At 40.6% G+C, this 20,830-nt stretch overlaps 1 pseudogene and 1 gene segment (V, D, J or C); one reads left to right on the top strand and one right to left on the bottom strand.

Annotated features, from left to right (window-relative positions):
• Positions 1 to 15,170: 15,170 nt before the first annotated feature.
• Positions 15,171 to 16,286, bottom strand: LOC105489898 (immunoglobulin heavy variable 3-73-like). The segment is given in 2 exon segments: positions 15,171 to 15,991; positions 16,091 to 16,286. Coding segments are annotated over 2 exon segments (516 nt in total).
• Positions 16,287 to 17,705: 1,419 nt separating this feature from the next.
• On the top strand, positions 17,706 to 18,747 carry LOC139364037 (uncharacterized; annotated as a pseudogene).
• Positions 18,748 to 20,830: the final 2,083 nt, after the last annotated feature.

The raw sequence follows: 20,830 nt of genomic DNA, 5'->3' as shown, positions 1-20,830 counted from the left end.
ATGTGTATATTTATGGGGTACCTGACTGATACAGCATGAAATGCATAATAAACACATTGTGATGAATGGTTTATACATCCTCTCAAGTATTATTTTATTTACCTACATTCCATTTACACACATTTAGTTATTTTACAATCTATAATTATGTTATTAAGGACTATGCTTAGTCTGTTATCAAATATTCTGTATTATTTATTATTTCTAACCACTTTTTCTACCCATTGAGCATCCCCAGTAATCCCCATCCACCATAGACCTTCCCAGACTCTGGTGACCATCCTTTCACTCTCTATCTCCACGAGTTCAATTGTCTTAATTTTTAACTTTCACAAATAAATGAGAATATGTGAAGTTTGTGTTTTGGTTTTGGGCTTATTTCAATTAATATAATGAACTCCAGTTTCATCCATGTTGTTGCAAATGACAAAATCTCATTCTTTTCACGGTGTAACATTAATCCACATCCTATATGTACCAGTTTTTATTTATCCATTCATCTGTTAATAGGCACTTAGGTTGCTTTCAAATTTTGGCTATTATGAACAGTGCTGTAACAAACATGGTAGTGCAAAAAACATTTTTCTTTGTGGGTGGAGGGTACTTGCCAGCAGCAAGATTGCTGGATTCTATAACGCTATTATTAGGTTTGAGGAAACTCTAAACTGTTCTCCATAGTGGTTGTATTAATTTAAATGCCCACCAATAGTTTATGAGTGTTCCCATTTCTCCGTGTCCCTGCCAGTATTTGTTTCTGTCTGGCTTTCGGTTAAAATCATTTTAAAATCAGATGAGATGATATTTCACTGTAGTTTTGTTTTGCATTTTTCTAATGATCAGTGTTGTACAACACATTTTTATATGTCTGTTTGCAATTTGAAAGTCTTATTTTGAGAAATAATTATTGCCTACTTTTTATTCAGATTACTAGATGATTTTCCTCTGGAGTTGTCTGAGATCCTGGTATATTCTGGTTATTAATCCTTAGTCAGATGGGTAGCAATGTCTCTTTATCTCACACTATGAAGGACGTGATGTCGTCACTCACAGGTGCATTCCTGGATATACACACAGCGTCAGTGGAAAAGCAGTCATTTGGCACTGTTGCCTTTGACAGTCTCTACTTCATGTCTCTGTTTGGGAGTCTATATCTCTTCAAATAACAACTGGATGTTATTCTGTACTCACTGCTGGCATGGTGTCACTGTTTGTGTAAAAAATCGATCCACAATCTAATGCAATTAAATTCATTCCTATTTGGAGGATCAGTTTTTGAGGTTTGTCATGACCCAGAACGTTATGTTATTTTTCAATAAAATGGGTCTAGAAATATTTTGCAGGCTGGCCTTGAAATCCTGGGCTCAGGTGATCTTCCCACATTAGCATCCTGACTAGTTGAACATACAGGCACATGGCACAGTGTCCATCTGATTATTCTTAAATTATGCTATTTCTCATTCTCTCTGCTAAACCAACTGTATTATTGCTCTCATGGAGCTGTCACCTTTTCATTAGTTACTTACAATAAAAATACATTGTGTGTTTTAGGATAACTTTAGTGTAGAAATTATTCACATTGGACTGCAAATATAGTCACACAATTTAGAGCGTGCTGTATCTCTGTTTTTGTGCCCTGCATCTTTACCTATAAAAATATAACAGCCTTTGCCTTGGTGCACACGAAATTATTCATACATCTCAGAGTGACAGTCCTGCTTTAAGAGCAGAAAACTGTAGGAGAGTCATGGACTCACATAGTCTCATTATACCTCTCCCAGGAAACTTCCCAGAACCTCTGCCATATAAGTGAGCAGGGGTGAGAATAATTGGGGTCCGTCTGTTCTTGGTCTATAGTGCATGGCAAGAAAACTCTGTCTCATAAGTGAGGCTTGGAGGAGACAGGCATCCATCACCTCACAGACTGGAATTTAGTCTCCACCGTAGAGATCTGACACCATGGCTTCAACTGAGATCTGAGGGAGAGGAAGCACCATCTTCTTTTCAGATCAGCTCAAGGTCAAGTTTCTGTCATCCTGAGCTGCAAATGAGAGAGTAATGCTCGTCTCTCAAGTATGGTGGAATCTCACTGCCCTTAATGACACTTGGCAAATCTTTTAGTCTGTTTCAGCTGCTATAACAGAACTCCATAAAATGGGTGGCTCAGAAATATCATAAACATATTTTTCTGAATTCTCAAGGCTAGGAAGTTGAAGATCTAGATGCCTTTGAGATTGGTGAGGACCAGCAATTATGTTCATAGGGGTGTAACTGATATATCCACACAAAAAATTGTGCTTGGATGTTCACTTACATTTCCCCAAAAATGGACACATTTTGTATTATTCTTGATGAGTTGAGCAATTCTAAGACTTGAATAAGGAACTGAACCCTGCAGGTTCAGCACATGTATCCCAGAACTTAAAGTAAAATAAAATTCTATAAACAAACTTACAAATAAATGAGGTAAGAAAATTGTGTCAGAAAAATTAATATGGAGCCCTTGCCTGAAGTCTGATGGTGGCAAGTTACATAATGGGGCTGCAGTGAGATAGGCTAGCAAGTGCTCTAATTCTGAACCCCTCAATCATACCCAACCAGCAATGGGCCATGGGTACACTAGGGGTCCCCAGACATGGGAAAACTCTATTACTCCATAAAACTGGGCTGGGCGCCTCTGAATGCTTTAAGTTCGGAAGGAGCAGCTCCTACCCCAGATCCTGCAGTCAGTCAAATCTCTGCTCTTTCCCTGGGGTCATGAGAGATGATGTGAAGAAGGGTCAGTGATATGGTTTGTCTGTGTCCCCATGCAAATCTCATCTTGAGTTGTAACTCCCACAGTCCCCATGTCGTGGGAGGAACCTGGTGGAAGGTGATTGAAATATGGGGGCGGGTCTCTCCTGTGCTGTTCTCGTGATAGTGAATGAGTTTCACGAGATCTGATGGTTTTAAAAGGGGAGTTTTCCTGCACGATCTCTCTTCTCCTGCCTGCCACCATGCCAGATGTGCTTTTCACCTTCTGCCATGATTGTGAGGCCTCCCCAGTCACATGGAACTGTAAGTCCAATAAACCTCTTTTGTAAATTGTCCAGTGTTGGAACCAGCATGATAACAGACTAATACAGTAAATTGGTACCAGTAGAGTGAGACATTGCTGAAAAAGATAACCAAAAATGTGGAAGCGACTTTGGAACTGGGTAATGGGCAGAGATTGGAACAGTCTCCAGGACTCAGAAGAAGACAGGAAAATGTGGGATAGTTTGGAACTTCCTAGAGACTTACTTGGCTTTGACAAAAATGCTGATATTTTTTGAACAATGATGTCCAGGCTGAGGTGGTCTCATGTGGAGATGAGGAACTCACTGATCTACTGAGAAGCATCTCCCCTCTCTTATGAAATCAGAGCCTTAATCTGCAGGTCATGGCAGCAGATCTGGAAGATGGTGACATCAATAGGGAACATTAGAGCAGTGGGAGGGAAGAACTGAAGAAAACAGGAGAACTCTACCCCAGCGGAAGGGTCAAGAACACACAGACCAGCATCTCATCTGAAGGAGGGTCAGGAACACTTGGAATGTCACACTCAGGCTCAGGATCACAATGATTTTCTAGAAACATGGCCCCATGAGAAGTCAGAGACTTTTCCTTTTGTCTAATGACTTCCACCAATTTCACAATTGGCAGTTAAATACAACAGTTTAATCCACCTTCGGAATCTGAAATAGATTCTCTGTAGAATGGCATTTTACATGAGTCACTCCATGAAACTGTCTTTACAGTGACTAGATTTGCGTGTTGAATTTGACATGATGACCATGATGCTGATGATGAAGATGACGTTCTAAGAAAAATAACCCAGGTTCAAAGAGCTAACTGCAGAGTCATTTTTATGTCTGTTTTTCTTTGGGACATGAAGGGCATGAGGTCTAAGGAACATGATGAATGGTCTCCTGAGGGTTGGATGCTGTTAAGCAAATAAGACAACCTTTGATGGTAGTCAGAGGCTCCCTGGCTGGTTCCTCGCTGCATTTGCTCCTCACTGGGGCTCTGCCTTTTGTGAGTTCTGAGCATCTCCTGCTGGTCCTCTGCTGCCCATGCAGCCCAGATAAAGGAGGGCTGGGGGATCTGCTTCTGAGATGCCCAGTCCTATGTCTGGCTCCAGTTCAGGAGCTCAGCCTGTCCTGGGGGCTGAACCTGTTAGCTCTCCCATGCGTACTTGCCTGTACACTGAGCTTCATCACAGTAAGGTGACAGGGTCAGTGTCACAGACAACACTGCAGGCAATTTTCAGCAAATCTCATTGTAGTTTGACTGTATAACTAAGCAATTATGTTCATTGGGGTGTAATTGGCTGACATACACACACACACACACACACACACACACACATATTACATGGACATTCATTTACATTTCCCCCAAACTGGACACATTTGGTATTATTCCTGAAAAGTTCAAAAAATTCCGAGGTTTTAATCATAAACCAAAAGATAACATTTTCTATAACCAAACTTACAAATAAATAAGAAAATCAGGTCAGAAAAATCAAGATTGAGTTATTACCTGCAGTCTAATGGTGATAAGTTACATAACGGAGCTGTGTTGAGATAGGCTGCCAGGTGCTCTAATACTGAACCCCTCAATTACAGCTGACCAGCAATCTCTGGCAGTGGGGAAGCTAGAGGTTCCCCTACATGGGATAGCCCTCTGACTCCATAAAACTTCTCTGGGCTTCTCTGCAGGCTCAGAGGTGTGCAGACTCCTACCCCAGATTCTGCAGTCAGACAAATCTCTGCTCTTTCCCAGAGGACACAAGAGGTAGTGTGGCTAAGGGCCAGATGTGCTCTACTCAAGGTGTCTGCACATCAAGAAAAACCAGTGAAAGTGGAAAATGCATGTTCTCGATCCTTTGAACAATACCCATGAAAAAACTCAACTCTATGCCAAAGCCTCATGTAGAATTAATAAATAATGCAAGGGAAATAAATGTGAAAAGTACAATTGTTCACAGGTGCACGCTTGTTCATATATTTTCCAATAAAATACAGTAAAAGCAGGTGTTCTCTATAAAAATCCACAAACACTGCGTTGACTCTGAGAATGCACCTCCCTCCATCATCCTACAGGCAGCAAAATGCAGGTGGATCAGGTTTCCAGCAGCTGCTTTCTGACATCTGTGGCATGTCGTGTGCTGAGGCCCATGTCCTGTGGTCTACTCCAATGAAAGGACTGACTCCACAGCTATTCCTAAGCAGAGCCATTTCTGGGAGTCATGAGGATTCCCTGAGAGGTAGCACTGACTTGCACAGGACTTAATTATATTTTGCATCTTCCTTGCACAGCACAGCAATGTAAGAAACTTCCATCCAATCCACCCTCTCTCTCTCCTTCACTCAGACACAGGCTTCCATCATATGCCTTCAGCTTCCCAGGCTCATTCCACCCCCTGTGCATTTTCTCTCCAAGGGGTGGATGTAGTTATTAAAAAATGCAGGGAATCTTCATCCCTTCTTGGAGTTTTCTGTTTAGAAAACCAATAATAACACAAATGTTACCAGAAAGGGGTCCCAATTCGGGTGAATCCACAAAGTAAAATGAAAGCAAGTTTGTTAGGAAAGTAAGAGAATAAAGAATGGCTACTCCATAGGCAGAGCAGTGGTATGGGCTGCTGGGTGTCCATTTTTCTGGTTACTTCTAGATTAGGAATTCTAACCCATCTTTCCCGATGGCCAGCAGTATTGACCTTCGGCATGCCTAGCCGGATCCTACAATTACTGTTACCCAGAGCTCAGGGTACAATGGAGTGTCCATCCTCAGCTCTCCTCAAAGTCACAGGTGAGAGTGCAAATATGTGACAGTGTGAGAAGCCCAATATCACCGCTACATCCGTATTCCATTGGACAAAACTAGTATTATTCCCTTCTTGGCTAATGTCCACCCCATTTTCCAAATGCCTCCATGCACAGAAGACAGCAGGAGTGTCCAGGCAATGGTGAGTGAGAAAGTTCCCTCAGCCTACCCAGTTCCTGCAGACCCAAGCCCTGGGAATTTCACTACAGAAAACACATCCTCTGTTTTCAGGGAAGAGAAGAAGAAAGTAGACTGTGAGAATCAAGTCTACAGAGAAGGAAAATGGATTAGCAGAAAGAGGGTCAACTGAATCAGTCTGAGTCAGACGTGCCTAGTTTTACAAGACGAGGGGGGATAGCCATGAAAACCATAAGGTTTTAAGGACCCTGGCCCTGGGCGAGCCTCTCTCTTGGCTCCTATCAGAACTCAAAGCCTGTTCTAATCAGAGATTCCCATGGAGGTCTCTGCCCTGAGTCTAAATAGAAAACACTCTCCAGATTCCAGGGGCATCCTCAGAACTCTCATCCTGTTGACCCCAGAGTGACACTCTGGTTTCTGTGGAGGTGAGGATGTGTCCTTCTGTAACAACAACAACAACAAACAAAAAAACAAAACAGAAACAGAATTGGAAAAAAAGTTTTGCATTTAGAGACATGAAATGTTAGTACAGAATTACAAATCTAGAGAAGTTCCCCGGGGAAATTTGACAATGAGGCATCACCAGACCAAGACAGAAAAGCCAGCTCTTAGCAGCACCTGCACTGGGCCTGGAGACAGCCCCAAGCACAGTGTCCCGGGTGCCCCCTGATGGTCCCGGGGATCACTGCAGGGAGGTTTGTGTCTGGGCTCACACTGACCTCCCCTCACCGTGTCTCTCACACAGTAATACACAGCCGTGTCCTCGGCTCTCAGGCTGTTCATTTGCAGATACAGCGAGTTCTTGGCATTGTCTCTGGAGATGGTGAATCAGCCCTTCACGGAGTCTGTGTAGTACATGGTACTACTACCAATGTATGAAACCCACTCCAGCCCCTCTTCCGGAGCCTGGCGGACCCAGTTCATGTTGTAACTACTGAAGGTGAATCCAGAGGCTGCACAGGAGAGTCTCAGGGACTGGCCAGGCTGGACCAAGCCTCCCCCAGACTCCGCCAGCTGCACCTCACACTGGACACCTGCGAACACAGAGACATCCTGGTCAGAAACTGCCACGCATATTCACTGTTTCTCTCAGTCATATGCACTCACACTCAATCTCTCTAGTTTTCCATGAATCACCTTCTAAAATAGCAACAAGGAAAACCAAGCTCAGTCCAAACTCCATGGTTGGCGATCTGTGTTCAGGGCTGATCACCAAGTGGAAGTTCTTGGAATCCAGGGCTAAGGCTCCTCTCTCGGAGCTGCAGGGTCAGGGTTGGGTTGGTTTTCATCAGTAGAAGGAGGACCCTATTTGCATGTCTCCTAATATATAACGAACTCTAGGGTGCGACGCTTGAGGAGTAGGCTGTACCCAGATAAAAAGACCGTGCTCTGAAGAAGTTTGCTGATAATGATGTTATTTGGAAATTATGCCACATTATTATGAAATTGTGCTGTGATAAACACTTTGCTCTGATGAATCTATTTCCTGTTTAAATAATTGTGTAAATTATGTTCTATAGGAGTCAATATTTTCTCCATTTATGGATGTAGAAGTGAACCCACACATGGAGGGGGCTCTGTATGCATCTAGGAGCTCATGTCTGGGTTGAGTGAACCCCGGTATCTGGCCCTGTGCTCCTCATCACCGGCTCTGACTGCTCCCTAAACCAACTTCAGTACAAAGCTGGATGTCCTTAGTGTGGTTTTCAGAACCCACTTTGTGTAATAAGAGCATGTGTGATGTTGCCGCACTCCAGCTCTCACCTGAAAATATGGAGAGAACTAGGGTCCAGCCACACTAATTTTCAGGTACTTCTGACATTTAACATATTTTTGTATCTTTTGGGTTACTCTTTCCTTGTCTAGGTTTCCATTTGTTTGCTTGTAATACATTTTATGAGGCTTAATTGAAAGATAATAAACTTCACATATTAATGCACAATTAATAAACATGATGTAACTGTCATCATTATCAAGAAAGTGGACAAGTGAATTCTTCTCAACATTTCCTCTTGTTCTGCAATATTCCTCCTCCTTTCCCCTTCCCTTCTTCTATCATCGCCCCTGGCAACTACTGATCTTCATTATATTACTTTAAATGCATTTTTACTTATAAGAACGTATAAACATGAAATAACGTAGTATATACTCTTATTTGTTTGGCTTATTTTACTCAACATGAATACTTAGATATTTTACTTTGCTATTCTGTGTATCAGGTATTTATTTATTATAAATGATGTGTACTATTTCAGTGAACAATTTTACAATAATTTGTTTTTCTGTTAAACAGCTTACAAATATTTCTTTTCTTACTCTTGGTCTTACTAAAAAAATCTGCTACTCAGCTTGGAAATGTACATATATGAAGAATATATTTTACTTATTTTTTTTTACCATAACATCAACAATAACACAAGCCGAGAAGGCAGAATTTTGCAAATTTTTTAATACTATAGATGCTCGAAGTTTTAAGACAAACATTAAATCTGAAATCTAGCTGGAGGAGATTCTGGCAAGGGCAATCAGGCAAGACAAAGTAATAAAGGGTATTCAAATAGGAGGAGAGGAAGTCAAATTGTCTCTGTTTGCAGATGTATATTGTATATTTAGAAAACCCCATTGTCTCAGCACAAAATCTCCTTAAGCTAGTAAGCAACTTCAGCAAAGATTCAGGATACAAAATCAATGTGCAAAAATCACAAGCATTCCTATATACCAATAACAGACAAACAGAAAGCCAAATCATGAGTGAACTCCCATTCACAACTGCTACAAAGATAATTAAATACCTAGGAATCCAACTTATGAGGGATGTGAAGGACCTCTTCAAGGAGAATTACAAACCACTGCTCAAGGAAATAAGAGAGGACACAAACAAATGGAAAAATATTCCATGTTCATGGATAGGAAAAACCAGTGTTGTGAAAATGGCCATGTTGCCCAAAGTAATTTATAGATTCAATGCTATCCCCTCAAGCTACCACTGACATTCTTCACAGAATTAGAAAAAAACTACTTTAAATGTCATATGGAACCAAAAAGAGCCTGTATAGCCAACTAAGCAAAAAGAACAAAGCCGGAGGCATCATGCTATCTGACTTCAATCTATACTACAAAGCTGCAGTAGCCAAAATCCCATGGTACTAGTACCAAAACAGATATACAGACCAAGGGAACAGAACATAGAACTCAGAAATAATGCCACACATCTACAACCATCTGATCTTTGACAAACCTGACAAAAACAAGCAACGCTGAAATAATTCCCTATTTAATAAATGGTGTTGGGAAAACTGGAAGCAATATGCAGAAAACAGTAACTGGACTCCTTCCTTACACCTTACACAAAAATTAACTCAAGGTGGATTAAAGACTTAAACATAAGACCTAAAACCATAAAAACCCTAGAAGAAAACATGGGCAATACCATTCAGGACATAGGCATGGGCAAAGACTTCATGACTAAAACACAAAAAGCAATGGCAACAAAAGCCAAAATTGACAAATGGGATCTAATTAAAATAAAGAGTCTCTGCACAACAAAAGAAACTACCATCAGAGTGAACAGGCAACCTACAGAATGGGAGAAAATTTTTGCAATCTATCCATCTGACAAAGGACTAATATCCAGAATCTACAAAGAACTTAAACAAATTTATAAGAAAAAACCCAACAACCCCCAAAAAAGGTGGCAAAAGATATGAACAGACACTTCTTAAAAGAAGACATTTATGCAGCCAACAAACATATGAAAAAAGTTCACCATCACTGGTCATTAGACAAATGCAAATCAAAACCACAATAAGATACCATCTCACACCAGTTAGAATGGCAATCATTACAAAAGTCAGGAAACAACAGATGCTGGAGAAAATGTGGAAACCATCATTCTCAGCAAACTATCACAAGAACAGAAAACCAAACACCATACGTTTTCATTCATAAGAGGGAGTTGAACAATGAGAACACATGGACACAGGGAGGTGAACATCACACACTGGGGCATATCAGAAGGTGGGGGTGGGGGCCAAGGGGAAGGGTAGAATTAGAGGAATACCTAATGCAGATGACAGGTTGATGGGTACATCAAACCACTATGGCACCTGTATACCTGTGTAACAAATCTGCATGTTCTGCACATGTATCCCAGATTTTAAAGTATATATATAAAAAAAAATGCAGTAGTGGAACTGATGGATCATTTGTTAGTTCTGTTTGTACTTTTGAGGCACCTCCACACTGCTCTTCACAGTGACTGTACTAGTTTACATTCACTCCAGCAATGCATACGAGTTTTCTTTTCTCTGTGTCCTTACCAGCATTTGTTAGCATGTTTTTCTTTTTTGACAACAGCCATCTTAACTGATGTGAGATGATACTTTCTACAATTCTGCAGGCTGTTTGTTCACCAAGTTGATTATTTATTTTTCTTTGCAGAAGATCTTTAGTTCAGTTGAGTCCTGTTTGTCTACTTTTTTTCATTGCATTTCCTTTTGAAGTCTTAGTCATATTTTGTTTACCTAGGCCAATGTCCCGAGAACTGTCCCCTATATTTTCTTCAAGTATTTTTATAGATTCAGTTAATACATTTAAATATTGAATCCATATTCAGTTAATTGTTTTCTATGGTAAGATGGAAGTCTGGTTTTATTCTTCTACATGTGGCTGTCCAATTCTCCCAGCACCACTTACTGAATAGAGGGTTGTTTCTCCAGTGTATATTTTTTGTCATTTTTCTCAAAGAACAATGGGTTGTAGGTATTCGGCTTTATTTCTGTGCTCTGTATTCTATAACATCACTCTTTTTCTGTAACAGTACCATACTGTCTTTCTTACTATATCTGTGTAGTGTAATTTGAAGTCAGGGAATGTGGTGCTTCCAGGTTTGTTCCTTTTTCTTATGATTTATTTTGCTATTCAGGCTCTTTTTTGATTCCATATACATTTTAGGATTTAAAAAAATATATGTAATCAATTATGTTGGTTACTTGATAGAAATTTCATTGAACCTGTATATTGCTTTGGGCAGTGTATTAGTTCATTTTGCATTGCTATAAATTAATATCTGAAGCCAAGTTATTTATAAAAAAGAGGCTTCTTTGGCTGACAGTTCTGCAGGCTGTGTGAGAAGCATGGCACCAGCATCCGCTTCTTGTGAGGGCCTCAGGGAGCTTACAATCATGGTGGAGGGGAAAGAGGAAGCAGGCTGTGTCAGATGGTAAGACAGGAGACATGAGAGATTTGGAGGATTGCCAGACCCTTTTAAATAACTGGATCGCAAACTACCTAATACAGAAATAATTTACTAATGGCCATGGGGTAGATACCAAGACATTCCTGAAAGATCTTTCCCCATGACCCAAAACCTCCCAGTATGCCCCAACTCCAACACTGTGGATCACATTTCACCATGAGATTTGCAGGCAACAATCATCTAAGCTGTATCATTTCACTCTTGTGTCCCCTGATCTTATGTCCTTCTTAGGTTGCAAAATCATCTTTTTAAAAAATATATATAGTTCCCAAAAGTCTTAACTTGGTCAGCCTCAACCTGAAAGTTCCAAAGTCTCATGTGAGCCTTAAGGTAACTTCCCCCAAGCTGTGAGCTTGCAAAATGTTTTAAATAATTATTTACTTCCAAGGTGCAACAGTGCCACAGGCATTGGGTAAATATTGTCAACACAAAAGGAATAAATTGGTGAAAGGGATGGCCAACAGCACCCCACCCCCACACACACACCTAAAGCCTATTAGGGCAGATATTAAATCTTAAAGCTACAAAATAATCTCACTTGACTTTATGTTCTTCAACCAGAGCACACTGGGACAAAGGCGGTCCCAATAACCTCAGGCATCTCATCCCTATAGCTGGGCACAGCCCATGGTGCTGCTTTCACAGGTTAGAGTCAAGTGCCAGAAGCTTTTCCAGGCTGAGGTGCAAGCTGCCTTTGGCTCTACCATTCTGGAATCTTGAGGGTGTGGCTGCATTCCCACAGCTCTACTACGAAGTGCCCTAGTGGGGACTCTGAATGGGGGTTCCAACTCCATCTTTCCCCATCTTCAACACTGTCCTAGTGAAGGCTGTCTGTGGTGGCTCCACTTCTGCAGCAGGCTTGTTCCTGGGCATGCAGGGCTCTCTACACATCTGAAATCTAGGTAGAAGCTACCCAGCCTCCTTCACTCTTGCATTCTGCATGTGTGTCAGAATGCACTTATCCAGGCACCATTTACTGAATATAGAGTGTTTTTTCCCAGTTGCTTGTTTTCGCCACCCTTAAAAAAATACTAAATTGTTATATTTCTGTTTTCTATTTTGATCAATTTTTTTCTGCATGTCTGCTCTTGTACCAGTACCAAGCTGGTTTTGTTACCATGACATTACGGTGTAAAGTCGGTATCATGATGCCTCTAGCATTGTTCCTTTTGCTTAGCATTGCTTTAGCCATTCAGGATCTTTTTTGGTTCCATATAAATTTTCAATTAGTTTTTTTTCTGATTCTGTGAAGAACGATGGTGATAGTTTTATGTAAATAGCATTGAATCCATGAATTCCTTTGGGCAGTATGACAATTTTTACAATATTAATTCTTCCAATCCATGAGCATGAAATGTTTTCCCATTTATCTGTGTCATTTATGATTTATTTCAGCTATGTTTTGTAGTTCCCCTTGTAGGGATCTTTCACCTTTTTTATTATCTGTATTCTCAGGCATTTCATTTTCTTTGTGGATATTTTAAGTGGGATAGGATTGTGTTCTTGATTTTACTCTCAGCTTGGATGTGGTTGGGGTTTAGAAATGCTGGTAATTTTTATCCCTTGATTTTGTATCCTGACACTTTAATAAAGTTGTTTATTCTAGAATTATTTCGGCAGTTTTTAGGATTTTCTCGGTGTAGAATTGTATCATCAGCGAAGACGGACGGATTGACTTCCTTTCCTATTTGGATCCTGTATGAGTCCATTCTCACACTGTAAAGAAACACCTGAGACTGGGCAATTTATAAAGACAAGTGTTTTAATTGGCTCACTTAGTATGATGTTGACTGTGGGTTTGTCATAGATGGCTCTTACTATTGACGTATGATTCTTTGATGGCTAGTCTGTTGAGGGTTTTTATCATGAGTGGATATTGGATCCTATCAAAAGCTTTCTCAGCATCTATTGACGTAATCATATGGTTTTTGTGTTTATTCTGTGTATATGGTGAATCACCATCACTGTGGATATTGAACGAGCCTTGCATCCCAGGGGTAAAGCCCAGTTGATCATGATATATTGTATTTTAAAGTGCTTCTGGATTCCATTTGCTAGTATTTTGTTGAGGACTTTTAGGTCTATGTTCATCAGGAATATTCATCTGATATTTTCTTTTGTCATTGTGTCTCTTCCTGATTTTGTGTGCCAAGGACACACAGTAGAGGAAAGACAGTCTTTTCAATAATGGTGTAACAACCAGGCATCCATATGCAAAAGAAATAAAATTAAGCCTTCTCTAACTCCATATAAAATCAACTAATAATGGGTATAATACCTGAAAACATAAACTCATAAATGACAAGGAGGAAAAAAAAATCTTCCTGCCATTGATTCGGAACTGATTTCTTTGAATTTAATACCAAAGCACAGGAAAAACTATATGCAATTATGTATCTGACAAGAAGTTCTATCCAAATGTATAAATAAACCATACAACTCAATAGCAAATAGCAAATGACCTGATTAAAAAAGGGCAAAAACCTGGATAGATTTTTTTTCAGAAGACAAACACATAGCTAATAGTAAATGAAAAGGCTCTCAACATTCCTCATTATCAGGGGAATTCAAATCAAAAGCACAATGCGGTATCACCTCACACAAGTTAATATGGCTATTATCAGAAATGAAAAAGACAACAAATGTTAGCAAGAATGTGGGAAAAAGGGAACATTTTGTGGTGTGATTGATTACAAGTTGAAAATAAAGCTATCATGTCATCTGCTGATTCCACTTCTTGTTATATATTCAAGGGAAATAAAATTATTTTGCCAAAGACATATTTATTCCAAGATTATAAATAAGTGTGGATTTGTAAAATAAATTAATGACTGTAAATTGGATGAATGTATAAAGAAAACGTGTATACTTAAATAGGAATTTTATTTGGCTTTGAAAACAAGGAAATTCTGACATTTGCAACAACATGGATGGGCCTGGAGGACATGATGCTAAGTGGAATAAGCCAGATGCAGAAAGACAAATGCTTCATGACCTCATTTACATGTGGGATCTAAACTATCCAAGTTCTTGAAAGCAGAGGGTAGGATAGTGGGGTCCCAGGCCTGTGAGAGGGAAATCGGGTGATGCTGGTCAAAGGTTACAGAGTTTCAGTTGTGCAGGGTGAATGAGTCCTGGAGATCTAATATACAGCAATGTTCCTATAATTAATACTGTATTGTAAAAATGAGATTTGCTAAAAGGGTAGATCTTAGGTGTTCTCATAAGACACATACACACACACACAGTAAAAATAAAATGGTAGTTCTATGAGATGATAGATATACAAATTACCCCAACCATGATGAGCATTTTTCAATGTGTATCTGATATGGTTTGGATCTGTGTCCTGGACCAAATCTCATGTTGTATTATAATCCTCAATCCTGAAAGTGGGACCTGGTGGGAGGTGACTGGGTCATGGGGTGGGTCTTTCATGAATGGTTCAGCACCAACTCCTGGTGCTGTTCTCATTACAGTGCGTGGGTTCTCACAAGATCTGGGTGTCTAACAGTGTGTAGACCTCCCCCACTTCCTGTGGCTTCCGCTCTGGTCATGTGATGTGCCTGCCCCTCTTTGTCTTCTGCCATGATTCTAACTTTCCTGATTCTCCCCGAAGGAGAAGCCACTGCACTTCCTGTTCAGCCTGCAAAACTGTGAGCCAATTAAATATCTTTTTATTTTTTTTAATTTCTGAGTCTCAGGCATTTCTTTTTAGCCATGTGAGAACGGACCAACAACACATCAAAACATCAAGTAGAGCACCTTAAATATATACTTTTTAAAAACGTTCTATTATACCTCAATACAAGTGAAAAAAATTAAACTTATAATAAAGAAATGCATACTTCATATTTTCCCAATAAAAATGAGAGAACATAGAAAAACTTACGTTAAGATACTTGCAACAGCTTTGCTTACAGTATTCATAAACTGGAAACAAATTTAAAGTCCATCAACAGAAAAACAGATCAATGTATTGTCATTTATTTACTTAATGGGCTGACTCAGATATAAAATCTCTGTCCTTTCTCTCTGTCTCCATATATAGATGAAAACTTTGAGGTTTCATATCAGAGTCAGTTCATTAATTGAATAAATGACAATATGTTGATCTAATTTTATACATTAAATTGCATGAATTAACCTCAAATATAGAAAAAGTAGCCATGACCAAAAAAAAAAAGTCTATGTTAGATTCCATTTATATGAAGTTCAAAGCAGAAAAACATGGGTCTACAGTGCCAGAAATCAAAACATTTTCCCATGCAGGAGTTGACCGCAGGCACAGCGGAAGACCTGTGTTGGGGGATGGACTTGCTCTTCAGCTACCCGGGACCTGTCCTATCTTCAGTGGGTCCCGGGCGCCCCCTGGTGGCCACGCGCACCCCTGCAAGGAGGTTTGTGTCTGGGCTCACACTGACCTCCCCTCACTGTGTTTAGTACAGTAATACAGGGCTGTGTCCTCGGTTTTCAGGCTGCTCATTTGCAGATACAGCGTGTTCTTTGAATCATCTCTTGAGATGGTGAATCTGCCTTTCACAGCCGCAGCATATTCTGTGGTGTAACTGTTAGCTTTGTTTCTTATTAAACCTACCCACTCTAGCCCTTTCCCTTGAGCCTGGCGGACCCAGTGCATGTAGTAGTTACTGAAGGTGAATCCAGAGGCTGCACAGGAGAGTCTCAGGGACCCCCCAGGCTGCACCAAGCCTCCCCCAGACTCCACCAGCTGCACCTCACACTGGACACCTGCAAACACAGAAACACCAAGGTCAGAAACCGCCACACATATCCACTGTTTCTCTCACTCATGTCCATTCACACCCAATCTATTTCTCCATGAATCACCTTTTAGAATAGCAACAAGGAAAATCCAGCTCAGCCCAAACTCCATGGTGAGTCCTCTGTGTTTAGTGCTGATCACTGAGTGGAAACGCCTGGGAATCCCGGGGCTGGGGCTCCTCTCCCAGAGCTGCAGGGTCAGGGCTGGGCTGCTTTTCATCAGCAATGGGAAGGACCCCATTTGCATGTCTCCTACTATATAGTGAGTTCTGGAAGGGATGCCTCAGAGTGGGCTGTGTCCCAGAGTGGATGTGAGTGATTATATGTCATAAATAATTAATTCTCATTGACATGTCTACTTTTAGATGCACATGAATTATGCTCCGTGAGAGTCAAATTTTCCTTCATTTACAGATATGAATGTAAACCCCCAAGCATGGAGGGGTCATGTGACATGTCTAAGAGCTCAATCTGGTAAGAGCTATTCTCAGTGTTTGGCCTGTGTTTCTCAGGGCTGGATCCAACTGCTCCCTAAATTAACTCTAGGACACAGCAAGAAATTTCCAGTGAGGTTTACAAAATCTTCTTAATATAATGATATCATGATATAATTTGGTTGTATCTTAGTGTTTTTCTAAACAATACAGAAAAACTGAGGATTAATTTGCATGTGTATTCAGAAGTCTATGGCTTTTCTTGTATTATTTTTCTCTCTCAGTCTTTTTCTACAAAATTATACTTTTATTTTTAATAAGGTAATATTGGCAAATTATAATCTTCACCTAATATGTTCTCAATTTGACAAATACTGACATAATCATCACCATTCACAGAGAAAACAAACCAATTCACCTCACAATTTTCTCTTTTTCTCCTGCAATTTTCCCTTCCTCCACCTTCCCTCCTCTTACCATTGAGAAGTCAGTTAGGGATCTTTTCTATGTAACCTGCAATGAGTATTCACTGTGTACAGTTTATAAAACATAATCACATGTATGTGATTTGATTAATTATACTCATCATATGTACTTGTGAACTGAACCACGCTGTTGATCGTATCCAACACTAATCGATTGCAGTAGTAGGTACTATTCCAATAAACGACTTTTCCACAATTTGTTTACTGATAAAGCTGCTGATTAATATTTAGATTTTCAGTTTCTGTGTATTTCAAATAAAGCTGCTGCCCAGCTTAGAGAAGCACACAGCTGAGAAACATGTTCTTAATCTTACAACAACATGAACAACAGCTAAACTGGTTAAGTTGCAAAAGAACCAATTTGCTTTAATATATCAGGTAATTAGTTATAGCACCTGCGTGTTTGTCAGTGTATGCGAGAGAAAGAAAGAGGGAGGAAAGGAGACTGAAAAAAGATAATTATTAATTTATGAAATCTTCAAGTACAGGGACTTTATTCCTAATGAATGGGCTCCACTTAAGTTCAAGTTGAGGTTGAAGAGCCTAACATATGGCTATATATTTATAATATAAATATTATTCTCTAAACACAAAAACACTCATGTAGGGAAAAGAGAGATCAGACCATTACTGTATCTACGTAGAAAGGAAAGACATAAGAAATTCCATTTTGACCTGTACCTTGAACAATTGCTTTGCTAAGATGAGGTTAATTTGTAACTTTGCCCCAGCCACTCTGCCCCAACTTTGAGCTCACAAAAACATGTGTTGTATGGAATCAAGGTTTAAGGGCTGTGCAGGACGTGCCTTGTTAACAAAATGCTTACAAGCAGTATGCCTGATAAAAGTCTTCGCCATTCTCTAGTCTCAATAAACCAGAGGCACAATGTACTGTGAAAAGCTGCAGGGACCTCTGCCTTGGAAAGCTGGGTATTATCCAAGGTTTCTCCCCATGTGATAGTCTGAAATATGGCCTCGTGGGATGAGAAAGACCTGCCCATCCCCCAGCCCGACACCCATAAAGGGTCTGTGCCGAGGTGGATTAGTGAAAGAGGAAAGCCTCTTGCAGTTGAGTTAGAGGAAGGCCACTGTCTCCTGCCTGCCCCTGGGAACCGAATGTCTAGGTATAAACCCCGATTGTACATTTCTTCACTTCTGAGATAGGAGAAAAGCCGCCCTATGGCGGGAGATGAGACATGTTGGTAGCAATGCTGCTTTGTTATTCTTTACTCCACTGAGATGTTTGGGCAAGAAGGAAACACAAATCTGGCCTATGTGCGCATCCAGGCATAGTACCTCCCCTTGAACTTAATTATGACATTGATTCTTTTGCTCACATTTTTTTTGCTGACCTTCTTCTTATTATCACCCTGCTCTCCTACCACATTTCTCTTGCTGAGATAATGAAAATAATAATAAAGACTGAGGGAACTCAGAGACCGGTGCTGGTGCAGGTCCTCCGTATGCTGAGTATCGATATCCTGGGCCCACTGTTGTTTCTCTATACTTTGTCTCTGTGTCTTATTTCTTTTCTCAGTCATTCATCACACCTGATGAGATATACCCACAGGTGTGGAGGGGCAGGCCACCCCTTCATCTGTCACCGAATGTGGGTGCCTTTCTCTAGGGTGAAGGTACGCTAAGAACGTGAGCATTGAGGACAGTCGACGAGAGATTCCCGAGTATGTCCACGGTGAGCCTTGCGGTAAGCTTGTGCACTCAGGGGAATCCAGGGTAACAATGGGGCGAACTGAAAGTAAATGTGCCTCTTGTCTCAGCTTCATTAAAGTTCTCTTAGGAAGAGGGGGAGTTAAAGCTTCTACAGAAAATCTAATTACGCTATTTCACACAATAGAACAATTCTACCCATGGTTTCCAGAACAGGGAACTTTAGATCTAAAAGATTGGGAACAAATTGGCAAAGAATTAAAACAAGCAAGTAGAGAAGGTAAAATCATCCCACTTACAGTATGGAATGATTGGGCCATCATTAAAGCAACTTTAGTACCATTTCAAATAGAAGAAGATAGCGTTTCAGTTTCTGATGCCCCTAAAAGCTGTGTAATAGATTGTGAAGAGGCAGGGACAGAGTTCAAGAAAGGAATGGAAATTTCACATTGTAAAAATGTAGCAGAGCCGGTGATGGCTTGATCAATGCAAAATGTTGACTATAATCAATTACAGGAGGTGATATATCCTGAATCATCAAAATTGAGGGAAGGAGGTCCAGAATTATTTGGGCCATCAGAGTCGAAACCACGATGGCCATCGACTCCTCCTCCCGCAGTTCAGATGCCTGTGACATTAAAATCTCAAATGCAGTTTAGACAAGTACAAACCCCGAGAGAATATCAAGTAGAAAAGGATAGAGTTTCTATCCCAGCAATGCCCGTCCGGACACAGTATCCACAATATCAGTCGGTAGAAAATAAAACCCAACCACTGGTAGGTTATCAATACTGGCCGCCAGCCGAATTTCAGTATCGGCCGCCTCCAGAGGTTCAGTATAGATCTCAGGCGGTGTGTCCTGTGCCAAATAGCAAGGCACTGTATCAGCAACCCACGGCGACGGCGTTTGATCCTACAGCACCCCCTAGTGGACAAGGTAGTACACTGCATGAAACCATTGATACTGCCGGAAAACAGGGAGATCTGGAGGCATGGCAGTACTCGGTAACTTTACAACTGATACCGGCCGGGAAAGGGAGTCAAGCAGGAGCGTCTGCCCGAACTGAGCCTAGATATGAATCTTTCACCATGAAAATGTTAAAAGATATGAAGGAAGGAGTTAAACAACATGGACTCAACTCTCCTTATATGAACATTATTAGATTCCATTGCTCATGGAAATAGACTTATTCCTTATGATTGGGAAATTTTGGCTAAATCTTCCATTTCACCCTCTCAGTTTCTACAGTTTAAAACCCGGTGGATGGATGGAGTACAAGAATAGGTACAGAAAAATCAGGTCACTTATCCTGTTGTTAATATAGATGCAGACCAATTGCTAGGAACAGGTCCAAATTGGAGCACTATTAACCAACAATCAGTAATGCAGAATGAGGCTACTGAACAACTAAGGGCTATGTGCCTCAGGGCCTGGGAAAAAATTCAGGACCCAGGAACCACCTGCCCTTCTTTTAATTCAATCAGACGAGGCTCTAAAGAGCCACATCCAGACTTTGTAGCAAGGTTGCAAGATGCCGTTCAAAAATCTATTGCAGATGATAATGCCCGAAAAGTTGTTGTAGAAATAATGGCTTATCAAAATGCAAATCCAGAATTTCAATCGGCCATAAAACCATTAAGAGGAAAAGTTCCAGCAGGAGTTGATGTAATTACAGAATATGTGAAGGCTTGTGATGGGATTGGAGGAGCTATGCATAAGGCAATGCTAATGGCTCAAGCAATTACAGGCATTGCTTTAGGAGGACAAGTTAGAACGTTTGGGGGAAAATGTTATAATTGTGGTCAAATTGGTCATCTAAAAAAGAATTGACCAGTCTTAAATAAACAGAGTTAAAATAAAGAGCCACCTGACCTATGTCCAAGATGTGGAGAAGGAAAACATTGGGCTAAGGAATGTCATTCTAAATTTGATAAAAATGGGCAACCGTTGTTGGAACGGAAGAGGGGCCAGCCTCAGGTCCTGCAACAAAGTGGGGCGTTTCTGATTCAGCCGTTTGTTCCTCAGGGTTTTCAGGGACCACAACCCCCACAGCAAATATCACCATCTCAGGGAGTCAGCCAATTACAACAATACAACTGCTGTCCCCTGCCACAGCGGGCAGCGCAGCAGGAGATGTATGTTCTACTCAAAGGGTTTCTTTGCTCCCTGGAGAGCCCCCACAAAAGATTCCTACAGGGGTATATGGCCCACTGCCAGA

This window comes from Macaca nemestrina, chromosome 7 (assembly GCF_043159975.1).
Source record: "Macaca nemestrina isolate mMacNem1 chromosome 7, mMacNem.hap1, whole genome shotgun sequence".
Lineage (NCBI taxonomy): Eukaryota > Metazoa > Chordata > Mammalia > Primates > Cercopithecidae > Macaca > Macaca nemestrina.
Note: the sequence above shows the minus strand (reverse complement) of the source record. Positions and strands in the feature narration are given on the sequence as shown.